The sequence below is a fragment of the Gasterosteus aculeatus genome, chromosome 17, assembly GCF_964276395.1.
Source record: "Gasterosteus aculeatus chromosome 17, fGasAcu3.hap1.1, whole genome shotgun sequence".
NCBI lineage: Eukaryota > Metazoa > Chordata > Actinopteri > Perciformes > Gasterosteidae > Gasterosteus > Gasterosteus aculeatus.
The window spans coordinates 1,163,739-1,180,966 of record NC_135705.1 but is presented as its reverse complement, the minus strand read 5'-3'; the positions used below and the strand labels follow the sequence as shown (position 1 = coordinate 1,180,966).

The 17,228-nt window shown below is 48.0% G+C and overlaps 1 protein-coding gene across 5 annotated transcripts in view; it reads left to right on the top strand.

Moving 5' to 3' along the window:
• Positions 1-17,228, top strand: part of rnf123 (ring finger protein 123) — a 53,706-nt gene that overhangs the window by 1,700 nt on the left and 34,778 nt on the right. For 2 of the 5 annotated variants that reach the window (XM_078092656.1, XM_078092657.1), the window contains 32 exons: positions 796-875; positions 1,384-1,481; positions 1,756-1,810; positions 1,941-2,026; positions 2,210-2,296; positions 2,382-2,449; positions 2,903-3,028; positions 3,146-3,260; positions 3,627-3,731; positions 3,837-3,962; positions 4,062-4,154; positions 4,317-4,385; positions 4,649-4,771; positions 4,868-4,967; positions 5,226-5,287; positions 5,514-5,585; positions 5,719-5,839; positions 5,920-6,021; positions 7,700-7,800; positions 8,039-8,231; positions 8,504-8,649; positions 10,338-10,421; positions 10,751-10,858; positions 11,019-11,196; positions 11,628-11,702; positions 12,693-12,780; positions 13,265-13,352; positions 13,898-13,982; positions 15,080-15,106; positions 16,509-16,648; positions 16,852-16,908; positions 16,986-17,117. In XM_078092656.1, coding sequence (XP_077948782.1) covers positions 796-875; positions 1,384-1,481; positions 1,756-1,810; positions 1,941-2,026; positions 2,210-2,296; positions 2,382-2,449; positions 2,903-3,028; positions 3,146-3,260; positions 3,627-3,731; positions 3,837-3,962; positions 4,062-4,154; positions 4,317-4,385; positions 4,649-4,771; positions 4,868-4,967; positions 5,226-5,287; positions 5,514-5,585; positions 5,719-5,839; positions 5,920-6,021; positions 7,700-7,800; positions 8,039-8,231; positions 8,504-8,649; positions 10,338-10,421; positions 10,751-10,858; positions 11,019-11,196; positions 11,628-11,702; positions 12,693-12,780; positions 13,265-13,352; positions 13,898-13,982; positions 15,080-15,106; positions 16,509-16,648; positions 16,852-16,908; positions 16,986-17,117 — 3,190 coding nt within the window. Of the gene's footprint in view, positions 1-795; positions 876-1,383; positions 1,482-1,755; positions 1,811-1,940; positions 2,027-2,209; positions 2,297-2,381; positions 2,450-2,902; positions 3,040-3,145; positions 3,261-3,626; positions 3,732-3,836; positions 3,963-4,061; positions 4,155-4,316; positions 4,386-4,648; positions 4,772-4,867; positions 4,968-5,225; positions 5,288-5,513; positions 5,586-5,718; positions 5,840-5,919; positions 6,022-7,699; positions 7,801-8,038; positions 8,232-8,503; positions 8,650-10,337; positions 10,422-10,750; positions 10,859-11,018; positions 11,197-11,627; positions 11,703-12,692; positions 12,781-13,264; positions 13,353-13,897; positions 13,983-15,079; positions 15,107-16,508; positions 16,649-16,851; positions 16,909-16,985; positions 17,118-17,228 lie in introns of all 5 variants that reach the window. The other 3 variants (XM_078092658.1, XM_078092659.1, XM_078092660.1) reach the window with 3 other exon arrangements.

The window sequence follows — 17,228 nt, the reverse complement described above, 5'->3', positions numbered from 1 at the left end:
AGCTCTATACATAGACACACACACACACACACACACTCAGTCACTGGGTAAACAAAGTGTCCATTCCTCTGGCCGTCTTTGTCTCTTCTGTGAGGATCTTGACCTGTGTGAACACCGCAGAGCTCATGAGTAAAAAATAACGGCGACTCCTCTGGTCCCATAAAAGTCTACGAGAAAATGAAACTTCTCATGTTTACTGAAGGAATAAATCAAGAGTTTATGTCTCAGTCTCTAGTTTCAAGTCTTCTTCAATACAGCATGATGATCGTTTAGTGAATGATGGTCTATTTAGAGTCAAACAGACCATAAAGCAGGAGATGCTTTAGTCTGTGTTTTATGGTTCTGGTTGTTTACCAATGATCCTGAGCCACGTCTTATAATACCTGCTGTATCTGCTGATACACATGTGGTTATTAAAATAAGCATAAATGACACAGTTGTGCTCACACATGCAGGTCTGTGTGTTTGATGATTGAATAGTCAGAAGTTGCTCCATAAAGTCCACCCGATGGAGCAGAGACGTATCTTTGCAGGATCAGAATGGCAAATAAAAGCCCTTCAATGCTCCTTTTTCCCAAGAAGAAAAGACTCAATTCTAAATATTTAATTATAAATATGTAAAGAAATAAACATGTTGTTTTAAAGGGCCTATGCTATGTTATGCACAGCATATTGTTCTGGTTATCTGATCACAGCAGTATTTAAAAAGACTCAACAAAAGGATGGTGATCCCATATTTCTCCCCTTTCTTTCTTTTCGTCTTTTATCTCCTTCTCCCTCCTCCTGTTCCTACAGGAAGCCTCTTGGTTTCCAGGAGCTCGGCGCTCACCTGGAGAGATTGTTGTCCGAGGGAGAACCCGCCGAGGAGAGTGCAGGTAGAGTCACCTCGATGTGCTCTTTAATCATTCTACCTCACCTGCGTAGTGATTTTGATGAAGGCGCTTCAGAAAGACGGCAAAATGAACAACAAATGGCGAAAGAAATGAAGAAAATCTGCTGTAACACAAAAGAGGAAAAGTTACAAGTAATTCAAACTATTTAGAAGATGTTTAAACGTTATTGACCCGTCCTTCGTCCGTGATTCCTTTGACCTCAGGATCGATGAGGAAGAGTTCCTCGATCTTTTCAACACTTCTCGATTGGAAACAAGAGGGAGACACGTGCAGCGCTGTATTTTCGTTACAGGTGTTTCACGCTAGAATTCATCTGTAAAGTCAGAGGATTAAAATAAGATTCAACAAACAATCCTCGTTTTGAAACTGATGACGTCGCACTAACTTTAGTTTACAGTTGACAGAAGCTCAGATTGAGTCTGAATTTAAGGATGAAACATAGTTTGTAATAAAGTGGTGATTGATGGTGTTACAACCTGTGCGTCTGCAGATCAGCCGCTCGAAGGCCGCCTCGGCCCTCAGCCCGTCGTCCTGGATCACACCAGCGGCTTTGAAGGACTCCTCTTCGTAGACGACGACCTGCTGGGGGTGAGGTCTTGTTTATTGTGGTAAACCGTGCCGAATTAGTTTGGGGACCGAGGATGTCGCGTACAGACTGTAAAGCCCTACGAGGCAAATTTGTGATTTTGGGCCAAAATGAAACTAATTGAATGAATCTTTTCCCTGATGCCGACGCTCAGTTGAGATTTTCTGGATGCATTGAAAGGAATTTGAGTCCATACACAATAAGCGAAGCAGAACTTTGTAACTGCGACTACGGATCTCTGTATTTAACGTGTTTCTTTTTATCTTATGATTTCAGGTCATCGGCCACAGCAACTTCAGCTCCATCAGAGCCACCACATGTGTTTACAAAGGTGAGTCCTCTCAACCCTGCATACAGATGTTCACGTGCCCCCATCCCCGCCCCCCCCCCCCCGCTTGGCCCCCCGTTGACATTAAAAATGTAGAATGAAAACAAACCTATATTACTTATTGTGTCTGCAGGGAAATGGGCCTACGAGGTGCTGATCTCCTCCCAGGGTCTGATGCAGATCGGGTGGTGTACACTCAACTGTCGCTTCAACCAGGAGGTGCACACACACACACACACACACACACACACACACACACACATGTTCACACATGTTCACAGAATCTGTTGACCTCAGATGGATAGAACAATGCTAGTATGTTTTAGTGGATGTAACCTGAAACACTGTGTGTTTGTTTGTTTGTCTGTGTGTGTGTGTGTGTGTGTGTGTGTGCGCGCTCAGGAGGGTGTTGGCGACACTCCGGACTCTTACGCTTACGATGGGAACCGAGTGAGGAAGTGGAACGTGACGACGACTAACTACGGGAAGGTGCCGATGCAGCTCTCTGGACCTTATCTGTTTGTATTGCGTGGCTCCGCCCCCTCGGCGCTCACTGCGCTTTGTGTCTCCTCAGTCGTGGGCGGCCGGAGACATCGTCAGCTGTTTGATAGACCTGGACGAGGGCACCATCACGTTCTGCTTGTGAGTAGCGTCACTGTCGCGTACGTTGAGTTCTGGTGACCACGGTTAACGCGCAAGTTCAACGTTCAGTTCTGTTTCCCTCCGGAGGGTCACATGGCGGCTAAATATGGTAGCTTAGCTTAGCATTAAGACTTAATACAAGGGGAAACGGCTAGCGTGGCTCAGTCCAAAGGTAACCTAAGAATCCAGCACACAGCCCTCCTCCGCTTGCTGTTCCATCAAGCTTTATATATTCATAAGGACTTTATAACAGTAACACACAGGCTCCTTTACAAACTGCAACACACCTTCAGCCTTCACAAGTCTGTGCAGACTAGATCTTCTTCTTCTCTTCTTACCTCCCGGAATATTCAAGTGTTTGTTCCTCTTGCCTCTGGTGTGTAGAGGCCTTAGAGGATGTAAGCAGCAGCCACATCTAGGTGCATTTAGTTGTGTGCGTTTGTGTGTCCTCAGGAATGGCCAGTCTCTGGGCACGGCGTTCACCAGCATCAAGACGGGCCCGGGCGTCGCCTACTTTCCCGCCATCAGCCTCTCCTTCAAAGAGTCGGTGGCTTTCAACTTTGGCAGCCGGCCCCTCAGATATCCTTCTCGTTCGGACCTCCTCAAGCCTCCATCTCACTTCTGTGCATTTGAAATGCACTTTGTTTGTACTTGTTCACCTGGTGAGGGTTCTGTCTTTAACCCAAGCGGGATCACGTACCCTGCAGACGGCTACCTGCCCCTCCAGAACCCCCCCACTGCAGACCTGGTGAAAGCTCACAAGCTGCTGGGCTACATCAAGAACGTCCTCTCCACTTCCATCGACACGCAGGTAGGAGCGGGTGGTCTCCACGCAGGCAGGAGCTGGGGGTCTGCACGCAGGCAGGAGCTGGGGGTCTGCACGCAGGCAGGAGCTGGGGGTCTGCACGCAGGCAGCAGGGGGGAGGTCTGCACCCAGGCAGGAGCGCGTGGTCTGCACGCAGGCAGGAGCGGGTGGTCTGCACGCAGGCAGCAGGGGGTGGTCTGCACGCAGGCAGCAGGGGGGAGGTCTGCACGCAGGCAGCAGGGGGGAGGTCTGCACGCAGGCAGCAGGGGGGAGGTCTGCACGCAGGCAGCAGGGGGTGGTCTGCACGTAGGCAGGAGCGGGTGACGTGGACATGGATGGCGAATCGTACCTGTTGGTTTGTGTCGGCTGCAGGAGGAGAGGCTGCTGGAGATGGACTGCTCCTCCTGGAGGCTTCATGGAGAAGCTACAGTCCTCATCACCCTGGCTCACATCTTCAACCACTTCGCTCCCCTCATGGTGACTCAACTTTCTCCCTTTTTGGTCTGGTGCTCGGTTTTATTATCTCAGTACGAGAGCAGTATATTTTACCGGGTAAAGTAATGAGGGTTGTTTTCTTCACAGTGTAAAGTGTACCTGGTGGAGGACGTGCTGATGAACTTCCTGTTGGGGATTCTGGAGGGAGGAGGTTCCGTCGATGAGCACCAGCTCATACAGCAGCTTCTGGATCTCTTCTGGCTCCTGATGGAGGTAAAAACCCTGAAACTCAACCTGAACCGCTTCTCAAAACCAACTACACCCGACAGCCTTGGTTTGAATCTCTCTCTCTCTCTCTCTCTCTCTCTGCAGGACTATGAAGTGAACGAGTGTCTGAAGCAGCTGATGATGTCGCTGCTGAGAGCCTACAGATTCTCCCCCATCATCCCTGATCTGGGCTTCCAGGTGGGACCCAGATTCCACTGTTTTATGTTGTGGTATTAGTCTTTTTTCAAGAGCAATTTCACATCGTTTAAATATACAATTTGACAAAAAATGTAACAATCTACGTGTTGTCTTTGAATCAAGTTGGATCGGGTGTGTTCTAACGTCCTTCCTGTGTTTCAGATCCACTACCTGCGTTTGACGACGGCCATCTTGCACCATGAGAAGTCCAGGAAGTACCTTCTCAACAACGTCCTATATCCTTCTGTCTGTCTGTTATCGTGTGATTTGTTCTTTACTACGCAGGATAGTTGTCAGCGATCCCCTTAATCCCCCCTGAGATTCACGTGACATGAGATATTTCAACTGTGGCTATTCTTTAAAATCGTAGGATAAGTTACAAAGGGCTGTTTTAGTTTGGTTGTAGTCAAATTCTTAAATCTAAACCACGTAGTATTTTCTGTATGTATGTATTAAATCTTCATTTTACTATCAGTATTCCTCCTTGACAGAAGTTCACGTTCGACGTGCTGCGTTCAGTCGTGTTTTTTTACATCAAGACGCCTCTGAGGGTGAAGGAGGCGGGGCTAGAGGAGCTCATCCCGACCACCTGGTGGCCCACGCACTTCGACAAGGAGGTAGACGTCTCGTCCCTCGTTTCCTTCCTGGCTGGAAAGTTTTAGTTCTTTACCCGGAGGTGACGGGAGCACTGACTGAAGCCGTTGTTCTCTCAGGGGAAAGATGAGCGGGAGCCCAAAGACGAGAGCGCAGAGGAGCGACTGAGACGCAGAGCGTACGAGAGAGGCTGTCAGAGGCTGAAGAAGAGGATCGAAGGTCAGACCGCCAACCAGCGCGCTCCCTTTGTCCTGATACACGTACTACACACATACTACACGCTGATACACGTACTATACACGTACTACACGCTGATGATCTTCTGATTCCCAAATACATCATTTTCTTTACTTTTACTGTACTTTGAGGTATCGGTACTTTGCCTTGTAAGTGAGTACTTTGACTGAGGTGTCGGTACTTTGACTGCGGTATTAGTACTTTGACGCCCTGCTGAACTCTTCTCTGATCTCCTCTCAGTGGTGGAAGAGTTGCAGGTTCAGATCCTGAAGTTGCTGCTCAATAACAAAGACAGAACTACGGTATGTTCAGTTGATACTGTCAGTTAGGTTTCCATCTCTCTCTCGATGAGGAAAATAAGTGAAAACGATTGCAGCTCTTAGCGGCTGTGCTGCTGATCCAGCTGTTGATGTTCAGGCTGTGATTGACAGCAGACCCCGAGGGTCTTCCTGGTCCTCGTGTCTGGGACTCACCGTGAGAAGGTCGTTCCTCTCACGTCCTGTTCACGCCTCCGTGTGTCTCTCTCAGGGGGAAGCTTCTCGCTACATCTTCCTCAATAAGTTCCGGAAGTTTCTCCAGGAAAACGCCAGCAACAGAGGGGTAAGAACTCCTGACGACTTTTAATGAATTCATTTAATAGAAAGCTTGTAATCACACTTGGCTCGACGGTTCTCTTTTCGTTCCATTCTTACTTTGTGAGCTTTGGTTTATTCGCTCTGGATTGTGTGTGCAGCACCCCACCGCTCTGTGCCCTCCGGAGTACATGGTGTGTTTCCTCCACCGCCTCATCACGGCGGTGAGGGCCAGCTGGGACGACGGCATGAGGAAGAGCACGAGCAGCATCCGCAGCGAAGGTACGAGCGGCCAGTTTCCTTCGCCGAGCTGCTCCCTGCAGCACTCCTCACTGTCTCCCTCCTCTGTCGCCTTTGTCCAGAGGCCTACGTCCCGCCGCAGCTCTTCTACAACGGCAAGGTGGACTACTTTGACCTGCAGCGGCTGGGGGGGCTCCTGTCCCACCTGAAGAAGACCCTCAAAGGTCGGTACGGCGCCCGCGTCTTGTTTATATTGACCTTCCCTCGCCGGTTAATGCTGAAACAATACCACGTGGTTTGTCGTTGTTTGTTTGTGTTGTCGCTTTGGTGGATGTGGAGCCGTCACAGTAACAACGCTGGTAACTGCCCGGTCACTGCGTGCTGGTCTTCTTGTTGTGACCATTAACCAGCGATCTGACTCCACATCTGGAATAGATTGGGAAAAGAACATTATCTTTTAAAGAAAGTGTGAAACGGGTTTCAGCTCCACAGAGTCAGCGAGGAGGAAGATCTAAGACCTCCACTAGAGGGAGCAATGGCTTCGTATTACACGGGTTTATTTATTGCCCCCTTTCCCAAAGAATACTTAAACCTTTCTGTGTGATGGGCTTTATTTGCCCGTTCGTAGTGCGTAAACCTGGTGTGAGCAGGAGTCAGTACGTTTAGGCGGCGGCACTTTAAAGCCTACGTGTTTATCACGTAGTGGTTTCGTCAAGAGTCGGTGCGGCTACTCGAGAGGCCGCCAGCTGTGTAAATATTAAATTAGGAAGAACACAAACGCACCGGATGAATGTTGGTTTTGCCGCGTCAGCAGATTGTGAGGCAGGTGTGTGACTGATGTTCCCTCAGCAGACCCGCTGGGCGAGCGACGCGCTGCTCGTTCGCTGACAAAGGAGATTCATTTCTTTCTTTATTCCCAGAGAAGTAGAGCTTCGCGTCTCGGCTCAAACACTCAAACCTTTTACGGCCCTTATGTTTGAAGCGATGGATAATCATCAGTTATGTGATAACGGCCAACATTAAATGGAAATAATAGAACAGCCGGTAGCGTCACTTTACTGTAGTACAGAGATACAAAACACTACAAAGAGATTCAAAATGTCAACAAACCCCCGGAAACAGGCGACTAAAATCATGCACATGAGGACCAGAAATGGATGAGACTCATCTGTTCTTTCTCTGGGTCTCATCACCTCCGCTTATGTCGTTTTCCACTTTTGTGTATTCAATATAATTTAAAGTCTGTGTTTTTCTTAATATTTGTTACCGTTAATTAATTGTTCAGTTTTTTTAAATGTTTCACTTACTGAACTCGCTCCTCTGATTTGTATCCAGCTCGTCGGTGTTTGTGTCCCGGCAGCAGCTCTCAGCCGCCGTCGCTCAGCTCAGTAAATCTCCCGCCGGCTGCTCTCGTGAAGTCGTGTCATCCGGCGTTAACCCAGCGAGACCTCACTTATTGATTAGCTGACCAATCAATATGATTTAACGCGAGGCAGGGCCTTTCCAATTGGTGAGGGAGGGGCGGGATGGGGGGGAAGCGAGGCAGGCGCCGTAGCGCTAAGGACACTCATCTAGAGACGTGGGTCGTCATTCACGGTCTCCTCGGGACGAACCGCTGCTGGTCGTCTTGACTTTTCATCGGGTCAACGTTAATATCTCTGAGGTCAAACACGGGTCCATAAATCCTCAGAGTGACCCAGCGATGGTCACAAGCAGGACCTGCTAACCGATGAATCAGCATCTTAATGGAGACGAAACCAGACGGTTTCTCAGTGACGTCCGTCTGCTTTTTTTCCCTCCATGGTCGGTTTGTTCTTCTCTTAAGAAGCTGTACTTTTGTCTGGGATCAAAGGGAACATTATTTTTTGTGTCATAAATGTCTCTTTTTTTAATGTCTGCCAGATGACTTGGCCAGTAAAGCCAACATCATCATCGACCCGGCAGAGATCCAGGCCACGTCGATGGACGACCTGGACGAGGACGAGGAGAGCGGAGCAGCTCAGGTTTCCCGTTTTCTCTTATAAATATATGTGGACATGTATCTCTATTGTCCCTGAAGTGCGTGTGCAGCATTGGAACACGTCGTCTACGTAACGCAACTAAGTAAGTTCATTAAAAACAGGTTTAGCTAAACAACAAACCCTCTTTCCACAGGAAGATTGAAGCGCTCACATGTTGTCTTCTGCACCAGTTCCATTAATGAAAGAGGATTTAAATGATGTATTCTGTGTTTACCTGCAGAGGCCCTTTGGTGCGGCGGCGATGGGCGGGGCCCTGGCGAGGCCCACCTGGTTGAGCTCCCCCACTCTGGGTCGAGCCAACCGCTTCCTGAGCACGGCCGCCGTCAGCCTCATGACCCCCAGGCGACCCCTCACGCAGCCGGAGAAGGTGAAGGTCCGCACGCTGGCCGTGGAGCAGAGGACCGAGGAGGACAGTGAGTCAGACCCGCCGCCGTCACAGGGAGTTTCACGATGCATTTCCCACGATGCAGCTGTCAAACCGCCACGTGGACTGTGAGCTTCATGTTGGTGTTGCTGAGTAACGTCAGAGTCCAGAGAGGAGCCCGACTTGTGTAGAGAATCCTGTCGGGATTCGGTGGGATTAAAGTATTTCTTTCTTATTGTCCGGAGCAGCTGATTAACATAAAATAAAAATCCCTCATCATTGACTTTTGTTTCTGCCCCCCTCTCTCTCTCCAACCTGAAGTCGAGGGAAGCCATGGTAACGACGGCCTGTTGCTGGGGCGACCGCTGGCGGAGCCCAACCAGCCAATGGCAGACAAGTCCCTGCTGGAGATAGTTGACGGCATCGTGATGATGTACAACCTGAGCGTCCACCAGCAGCTCGGGAAGGTGACTTTAGTCCACATCTCAAACATCTCAAACATCTCAAACCCAAAGTGTTTGTCACTGATTAACCCTTCGATGAGGCCTCACTTTTGAACGTGCATGTACAGAGATATACGGATATACGCTCCTCACTCTCACTTCACATATATGTAAAGTGAGTGTCTACCATGAGAGGAACACAAAAAGTTAATAGTATATTATTCCTATGTGAGAACGTGACCTTCACATGGAGACTCATGCTATTTGCTGATCTGGAGAAGAAACCGACGTCTTCTGCCCCGTACTAATCAAGAGTAGCCGTTAGCCTGTGAATTGCTAAATGCTAATCGCCAGCTTTTCACGAGTCCGATGTTGCCTGATGTTGCGAGCATGTTCCGGCCTCGCTGTCTGTGATTGGTTGATGTTTTTATTTTCCATCTCATCTCCGACTCACAGCTTTCTGCTCCGGTGAATCTGATTGTTTTTGACCTCTTCACCTCTCTGTTATTGTCACGTCCATTTTCTAATTTAAAAAATACAAGCGGCAAGAGCCTTTATTTATCTGTGTTGTGATCAGACCGCTCTGTTGCTTCCTGGAAATGTGCCGTTTGATGTTTTGTATTGGAGGTTTTTATATGATAAAGTTTTTTTGATTGGTCATCATCTCAGCAGACGAGTCTGGTTTTTACTTCAGTTGAAAGGTTTTTTTTTTTTTTTACCTTTATGAAACTTCTCTTTGTCTCTAGTTGTACCGTTGACGTTGCTCCTCTGGTCTCTAGTTGTACCGTTGACGTTGCTCCTCTGGTCTCTAGTTGTACCGTTGACGTTGCTCGTCTGGTCTCTAGTTGTACCTTTGACGTCTGGTCTCTAGTTGTACCGTTGACGTCTGGCCTCTAGTTGCACCGTTGACGTTGCTCTTGTGGTCTCTAGTTGTACCATTGACATCTGGTCTCTAGTTGCACCATTGACGTTGCTCCTCTGGTCTCTAGATGTACCGTTGACGTCTGGTCTCTAGTTGTACCGTTGACGTTGCTCCTCTGGTCTAGTTGTACCGTTGACGTTGCTCCTCTGGTCTGGTTGTACCGTTGACGTTGCTGGTCTGGTTGTACCGTTGACGTTGCTCCTCTGGTCTCTAGTTGTACCGTTGACGTCTGGCCTCTAGTTGCACCGTTGACGTTGCTCTTGTGGTCTCTAGTTGTACCATTGACATCTGGTCTCTAGTTGCACCGTTGACGTTGCTCCTCTGGTCTCTAGTTGTACCGTTGACGTCTGGCCTCTAGTTGCACCGTTGACGTTGCTCTTGTGGTCTCTAGTTGTACCATTGACATCTGGTCTCTAGTTGCACCGTTGACGTTGCTCCTCTGGTCTCTAGATGTACCATTGACATCTGGTCTCTAGTTGCACCGTTGACGTTGCTCCTCTGGTCTCTAGATGTACCGTTGACGTTCTCCTCTGGTCTCTAGCTGTACCATTGACATCTGGTCTCTAGTTGCACCGTTGACGTTGCTCCTCTGGTCTCTAGATGTACCGTTGACGTCTGGTCTCTAGTTGTACCGTTGACGTTCTCCTTTGGTCTCTAATTGTACCATTGACATCTGGTCTCTAGTTGTACCGTTGACGTTGCTCCACTTCTTCTGGCGCCTCCGCTGCCTCACTCTGGTTGCTGCATGTTTTGTAAAGTGTCCCCCGCGTTGACGTGTCTCTCCTTGCAGATGGTGGTGGTGTCCGACGACGTCCACGAGTACGCCGTTGCTCTGAAGGACACGGAGGAGAAGATCGCACGATGCCCCGCCAGAGTAAGTCCGCTTTCGTCTGTTGTCTTGGTCCGTGTGTAGTTCAGTGAGGATTAGTCTTGAGTTAAAAATCATTTCTAATAAGGCGGCAAAGAAATCAACTGCAAACTGATTAAATTACCGCCCCGTCCGCCCGACTACCATTTGATTATCGTATACTATAAAGGAAGGGAATGTTTAAACACGGCCTGTGATTGATAACCGTATAAACACCAATGTACGGTGTGTAGCGGGGGGGACGGTGTGTAGCGGGGGGGACGGTGTGTAGCGGGGGGGGCGGTGTGTAGCGGAATCCGCCTCTGATGCGATGGCGCCGTCTTCCTGTCCCTCAGAGACCAGACATCCTGGACGAGCTCCAGAAGAGCCAGAAGGTGTTTGCGGAGAAGCTGAACCACCTGTGCAGGAGGCTGGCCTGGATCAACGCCACCATCTACTCCAAGGTGATCCACGGCCTCCTGCGGCCCTCACGGGTCCTCTCACTCTCTCACTCTCTCACTCACTCACTCACTCACTCACTCACTCACTCACTCACTCTCTTAATTTGACTGTCGGAGACGAGGCCCGGCGTTAATTCCAGTGATGCTCTTTAACCAACTGCAGGAGAAGATGCTGGACGTGTACTGGCTGCTGTGCGTCTGTATCCGCACCATCGAACACGCCGACAACACCGGCTCGCTGTTCGCCTTCGCTCCGGAGTTCTACCTCAGCGCCGCCATGAACGCCTACAGCGCACTCAAGAACTACTTCAGCCCCGCCAACAGCATGGAGGACCTGCCGGGTAGAAGTCCTCCGGGTCACAGACCACGTCCGAGGGTCGTTACTCGAGATAACTCCATACAAAAAGGAGCTGCTCATAGTCTCCATTCAAAGGATGGATGCAAACTAACTTACTGTATTTATGTGTATTGTTTTGTTTTCGGGGGGATTTAAGGCGACGGTTTAGGAGGCAGCGCTGTGTCTAAAGACCAATGCAAGTGACAAACCCATTAGCAAGTGATTCTATTTACACTTCTACAGCTGCTGACATCACCGCTGTCAGAGAGCACGGCTTGATGCAGCGTCGTCCTGCCGTGTCATCACTACTCGCGTGTGTGTGTGTGTCGTCTCAAGAGAAGCAGAGCGCGATCCGGTTTGACTGTAACGCGTTCTGTCGGGATAATTAACCTTTCTGCTGCTGAGTCTTTTTTTTTTTTTCGTTCTGGTCCTCAGGCTACGAAGAAACCCTGACGCAACTAGCTGCCATCCTGGCCAAGCACTTTGCTGACCCACGCATAGTGGGAACAGGTAACGCGCACACACACAGGTAGCCTCCCTCCTCCCGGCTACAGACGACGGGTCGCTGCAGTACCACAGAAGTCCGGCCCGATGAGGTTTTACGCCGTTCGGTTCGATGGCTCGGAGAAGAGGAAGTGTGTCGTGTATCTCCGGCAGGCGGAGGATTAGTCGTGATAATGTTGGGATTCTTGCTCGGTACCCGGATGGAAGGGAAGCTGCGGTATACGTTACATTCCCATGAAATAAATATATATTAGTATGAACCAAGGACTCTCATATTCTATTAGCTTATTAGCTGCATCTCAGATGTCAGTGTTACATTTTAGATCCCTTAAGAGAAAGATTAACGTAATATGTTCTTAATTTGTTGCGTTTTACGCTGTGATCCGACTTCAAATAATGAAAAAGTCTATGGACCGTAGAGGTTTATGATGATGAGAACTTTGATGATCAGCCTCTTCTGGTTTACCTGCTTCTGCTCTCAGCAGGTCTGTTTTAATCACCGGGGTCTGGTGGCCACCAATCGGCTCCTTATTGTCTGCTGGAAAAGGAAACACGCTGATGACTTTGAACCTTAACTTCGTTTTCTGAAAACCAACCTGACCGTTTTGTGTTTTTTATTGGCCGTCCGTGAAGGAAAGAAACGGCCTGAGTAGTAAACGTACGTTCGAAGGGAACCGAGGGGAAAGACAGGACGGCTCCTCTGCTCCCATAGACGTCCATGAGAATGACTTGATTTATTCCCTCAGTGAACATTGTAAACATGAGTTTATGGTCTCAATCTCTAGTTGTCTTCTTCAACACAGCATGATGTTCATTTAGTAAAATATGGTCCATTTAGAGTCAAACGGACCTTAAAGCAGGAGATGCTTTAGGGCGGGGCTTCACGCTGACTGACAGGTCTCTATCCAGTGACATATACGTCGTCTCCATGTCCTCTGTGAAAATATGGTTGTGTGGTACATGTTGATGATGTCGTCGTTCCTCTTGTCCTCTCAGACATCAAAGACTCTCTGATGCAGGCCCTCGCCAGCTACGTCTGTTACCCACAATCCCTCAGGGCAGTGGAGAGGATCCCAGAGGAACAGTGAGTGCCTTTTGGTTTAAAACTCTGCCTCAGATAGTTCGGGGTTTGTTTCCCTCATCGTTTTATATTCCTATTATTAGTATATATTGTGTAACTTTGTGTTTGATGGGATTCACCAACGCAATCTGTTCTTCACAGTTAAATGTGTGCATTTAAACTGATATAACTCCATGTGGTACACTACAAATCATCTCAAGTACAAGTGTATATATTTCTTGTTTTCATGGCATTTAGACTTGACTTTGCTGTTCACACAGATTCTTCTTTTTAATCTTTGCTCGGGAGTCTTGTCTTGTTTTTTTTATTTGATCTCAGTGATGATGTCACAGAGCGCAGAGTCTCGGTGATGATGTCACAGAGCGCAGAGTCTCGGTGATGATGTCACAGAGCGCAGAGTCTCGGTGATGATGTCACAGAGCGCAGAGTCTCGGTGATGATGTCACAGAGCGCAGAGTCTCGGTGATGATGTCATGTCCGTTTCCAGGCGCGTTGCCATGATGAGGAACCTGCTGGCGCCGTACGAACAGAGGCCCTGGGCGCAGACCAACTGGATCCTGGTCAGACTGTGGAGGGTGAGTGCAAACACACACACACACACACACACACACACACACACACACACACACACACTCACGTGTGTCTCTTTTCAAACAGTAAAGCAGCAGTTGGATAAATCCGAGCTCTCATTAAAAAAAAATCTATGATATGAAAAAAGCTGCACGGTTCCAGTATCCGTGTGAACGGAACCAGTACAGAACCAGCGCGCGGATCCTCCTGCTCTGGAATCTATAGAAACAAGGTTTTCACACAGCAGCTCTCGGGCTGAATGCCGATGAGCTTTTTTTTTTTTATTTTAACGCTGCATAAATAATCCTCGCTTGCAGCTCTGCTGCTTCACGTCTCTTCATCCCAGTCGCAGCGCAGAGGTTTTATCCGCTTATACAAGAAACGAGAAACGCGCTTCACTAATAAGCAAACAATTTGTTGTATTTTAGAGTAACATTAAAATAATATTTGTATTTTTATTATATCCTCATTAACGGCCACTTTTACACGTGACGTTACTACGTATGTCTTCACACCCTGACTGCTGTCTCTCTCTGTCTTGTGTGTGCAGGGTTGTGGTTTCGGTTACAGATACACGCGTCTTCCTCACCTGCTGAAGACCAAACCTGAGGACGCCAACCTGCCCAGTCTGCAGAGTAGGTTCACTCACTCGCTCACTCACTCACTCACTCACTCACTGTGCTGACTGAGTTCAACAGAATGAGTCTCTGATGTGGGATTCAGGGTCTCTTCTAACTTTCTCCTTTCTGTCAGCTTTCTTTTGTCTTCTGAGGTTCAAGTCCGATTTTTGCTCTTTTTCTTTTTAGGATTTTCCATAAATAAATTGAGGCCACGGCTGCCACCAGCTGTTTTCTTACAACATCTCAGTTTGATTTACGGCTTTAATCATCTGCGTGTGTTTTCGTGTCGGCACGCGTGTGAAGGTTTATAAATGGGACTTTAAAGGACGAGACCAAGAGACCAACACCAACGTCTCATTGTAGCAGTGAGGGGAGGGTCTGCGTTTTTAATTTTTATTTTAGTGTAATAATAATAATTTAAATCACAGCTGTGATAGACCAACATGTTTATCTTTGAAAGTAAATGAGTCTAGTTCAGCACGCTCCATGATTAGAGGTAACTCAGAAAATAGGTGATTCAAATTCAGCAAGTATTAAACTTCGGATCTCAAGGGAAATACATTTCTATATTTCTTCCTCCTTTATTAAAAAACAACTAATCAGATTCACTAGTTCTGTGTCTTTGCATGGATGAAACAAAGGGGATACACATGTTAATCTGGTAGCCAGTCATGCTAAGCTAAGCTAAGCCTACTGACACGATTAAATCTGAAGCACAGAAACAGAAGATGATTTAGCTAAATGTTGAGTTCCTCAGGGACTCGTCCCGAGTCCTATTTCATTTTACTGGTTCCCTCATTTACGATGTCTTGTTTGAACGGGTGTTTTCCGTCCAGACCAGACGGAGTTAATGCTCTGGACCCATAGACGTCTATGAGAAGATGACTGATTTATTCCCTCAGTAAACATGAGTTTATAGTTTCAATCTCTAGCCCTGTTTTGCGCTCTGCCCTCTTTATTTGGCCTGTTTTGGCCTCGCGTGGGGAAGTCACGTGACTTGTCCGTGTCATCGCCCTCTTCGCTTTCTGTTCCCACTTAACGGATGTTCTGCTCTCTCTCCTCCACCCTAATTGACTTTGGTCCGTGTGCCCTCTCGTTTGCATGCCTTTCAGGGGATCTGTCCGTTGCTAGTTTCCAAAGTAAGTTGTGTTTGTGATGCTGCTCTGCTGGCTGCGTGTTGTTTCATGGGTCGCACACACACACTTTCTTCCCGTCTCGTCTGAAGCTGCTGCCTTTGATCAGTAGATGGTAGCGTGAATGTCACTTGGATTGTAGGTGATGTGCAACATCTCGTTCTCAGCGGACTGCATCGATGGTTTTACACACACGCACTGTTTTTCATTTAAATTGTTTGTCTGGAAGAACTGAAGACGTTTCACTGAACTTCAAGGCCATTTTCTTTTTCCATTTGACAAAGATTCGTACAGAACTTTGGATTTAGGTGAAGCCCTTTTGGGGCTTTTTGATATCAAATAATAAGACTAATAATAGACCTAATACTGAGGGTCGCTGTTAGACCGAGCCAGACAGCACATCTATGGTCTGTATTATTTCATATCTTTAATAGAAACAACAGACTTCTCCACGAGGCTCAAGAAACAAACTGTATATTTCACCGAAACACACTTTTATTTTTATATCCCAAATAAATACTCACTGATTTATATATAGTATTCTCCAAAAGATGGATTTTTCAGTGTAAAAATCTCTTAATTTACTTTCTTGATGAACTTTCTTCTCTCGTTTTAAATAAAAGTAAAAGCACAGCAACATAAAGATTCTCCATTAAAGTAGTTTATGGCTTAAAAAGTGAAAATATTAAAATATACTATTAATACTTAACTACTTTCTATGCAGTCAGCCTGATGAATATCCAACATCTTCATGTATTTTTCATTTGCATTCTTCAAACTGTTCACTCCAGCTGTCACATGCGCGCGTTGCGGATCGAAAATGTACTTGAATATGGATTACTCCGTGTGTGTGTGTGCGTGTGTGTGTGTGTGTGTGTGTGTGTGTGTGTGTGTGTGTGTGTGTGTGTGTGTGTGTGTGTGTGTGTGTGTGTGTGTGTGTGAGTGAGAGAGGGCGTGACCTCTGCGTGTGAGCGTGACCTCTGCGAGTTAATTCCCCTTAAAGTCCTTCACGCCTCACATCATCAGATTCCACATCCTTGTGCGATGCAGCAGCGAAAAAACAAACAGAAAACGGGGTTATTAAATTTAATGAACACTTGACTCCCACCAGAGAAGATTTTCCTCATCTTCCTCACGCTGCTGTTCTCCCCCGTGTGTCCCTTAATCCCCCTCCTCTCCAGTCGACCCCGGTTGTCTCTTCTCAATCTTCTCCCGAGTGTTTCCTTATTTCCTCTTTTAGTTTGAAAGACGCTACTCTGAAGCCCCGACGGATCCAGCTGCCACCCTCCCTGTCTCACCCTCCCGGTCTCACCCTCCCGGTCTCACCCTCTCCCCGTCCCCTTGCCGTGATCGACTGTTTTGCGCCCACCCGGCTTTGTTGACCCTTCGCTTCCTCTGATTGGTCCAGAGCCGTGCCCGTCGCTGCTGCTGCAGGGTCACATGGCGGAGCTGCTGAGCGTGGACAAGGACATGGCCGCCTCGTTCCTCAACAGCGTCCTCAACCAGCTCAACTGGGCCTTCTCCGAGTTCATTGGCATGATCCAGGAGGTGAGAGCAACCAAAGACGCAGATCCACTGAAGAGAGAGAGAGAGAGAGATGTGGAAATCCAGGAAATCCAATTCTTCACTTACAGAGATGCTTTAAATCCTTCACCTGTGATTGCTCCTTTAATCATTTTTTATAAATGTTATATATATATTTCTGTAAAGTCTTTCTAAGCTCCTCCCCCTTCACCGTTCTCCCGTCTCAGATCCAGCAGGCGGCGGAGCGCCCTGAGAGGAACTTCGTGGACACCCGTCAGCTGAAGGTGAGAAAAAATGCAAACGGCGCCGTGACTCCGCTCGTCTCTCCAACTACAACCTGTAAACTGAACATCTGCTCCAGGTGTGCGCGACCTGCTTCGACCTGTCCGTCAGTCTGCTGCGGGTTCTGGAGATGACCGTCACTCTGGTTCCAGAGATCTTCCTGGACTGGACCCGCCCGTCCGCAGAGCTCCTCCTCAGACGGCTCGCCCAGGTAACGCGCACCTGGATCCATCACGCAACACCCTTTTATTCCCTGTATGCTTCTTTTTCTTCTCATCCCGTGAAGTAGAGGCGGTTCCCTCAAGACGACCTTTAAGTCAAA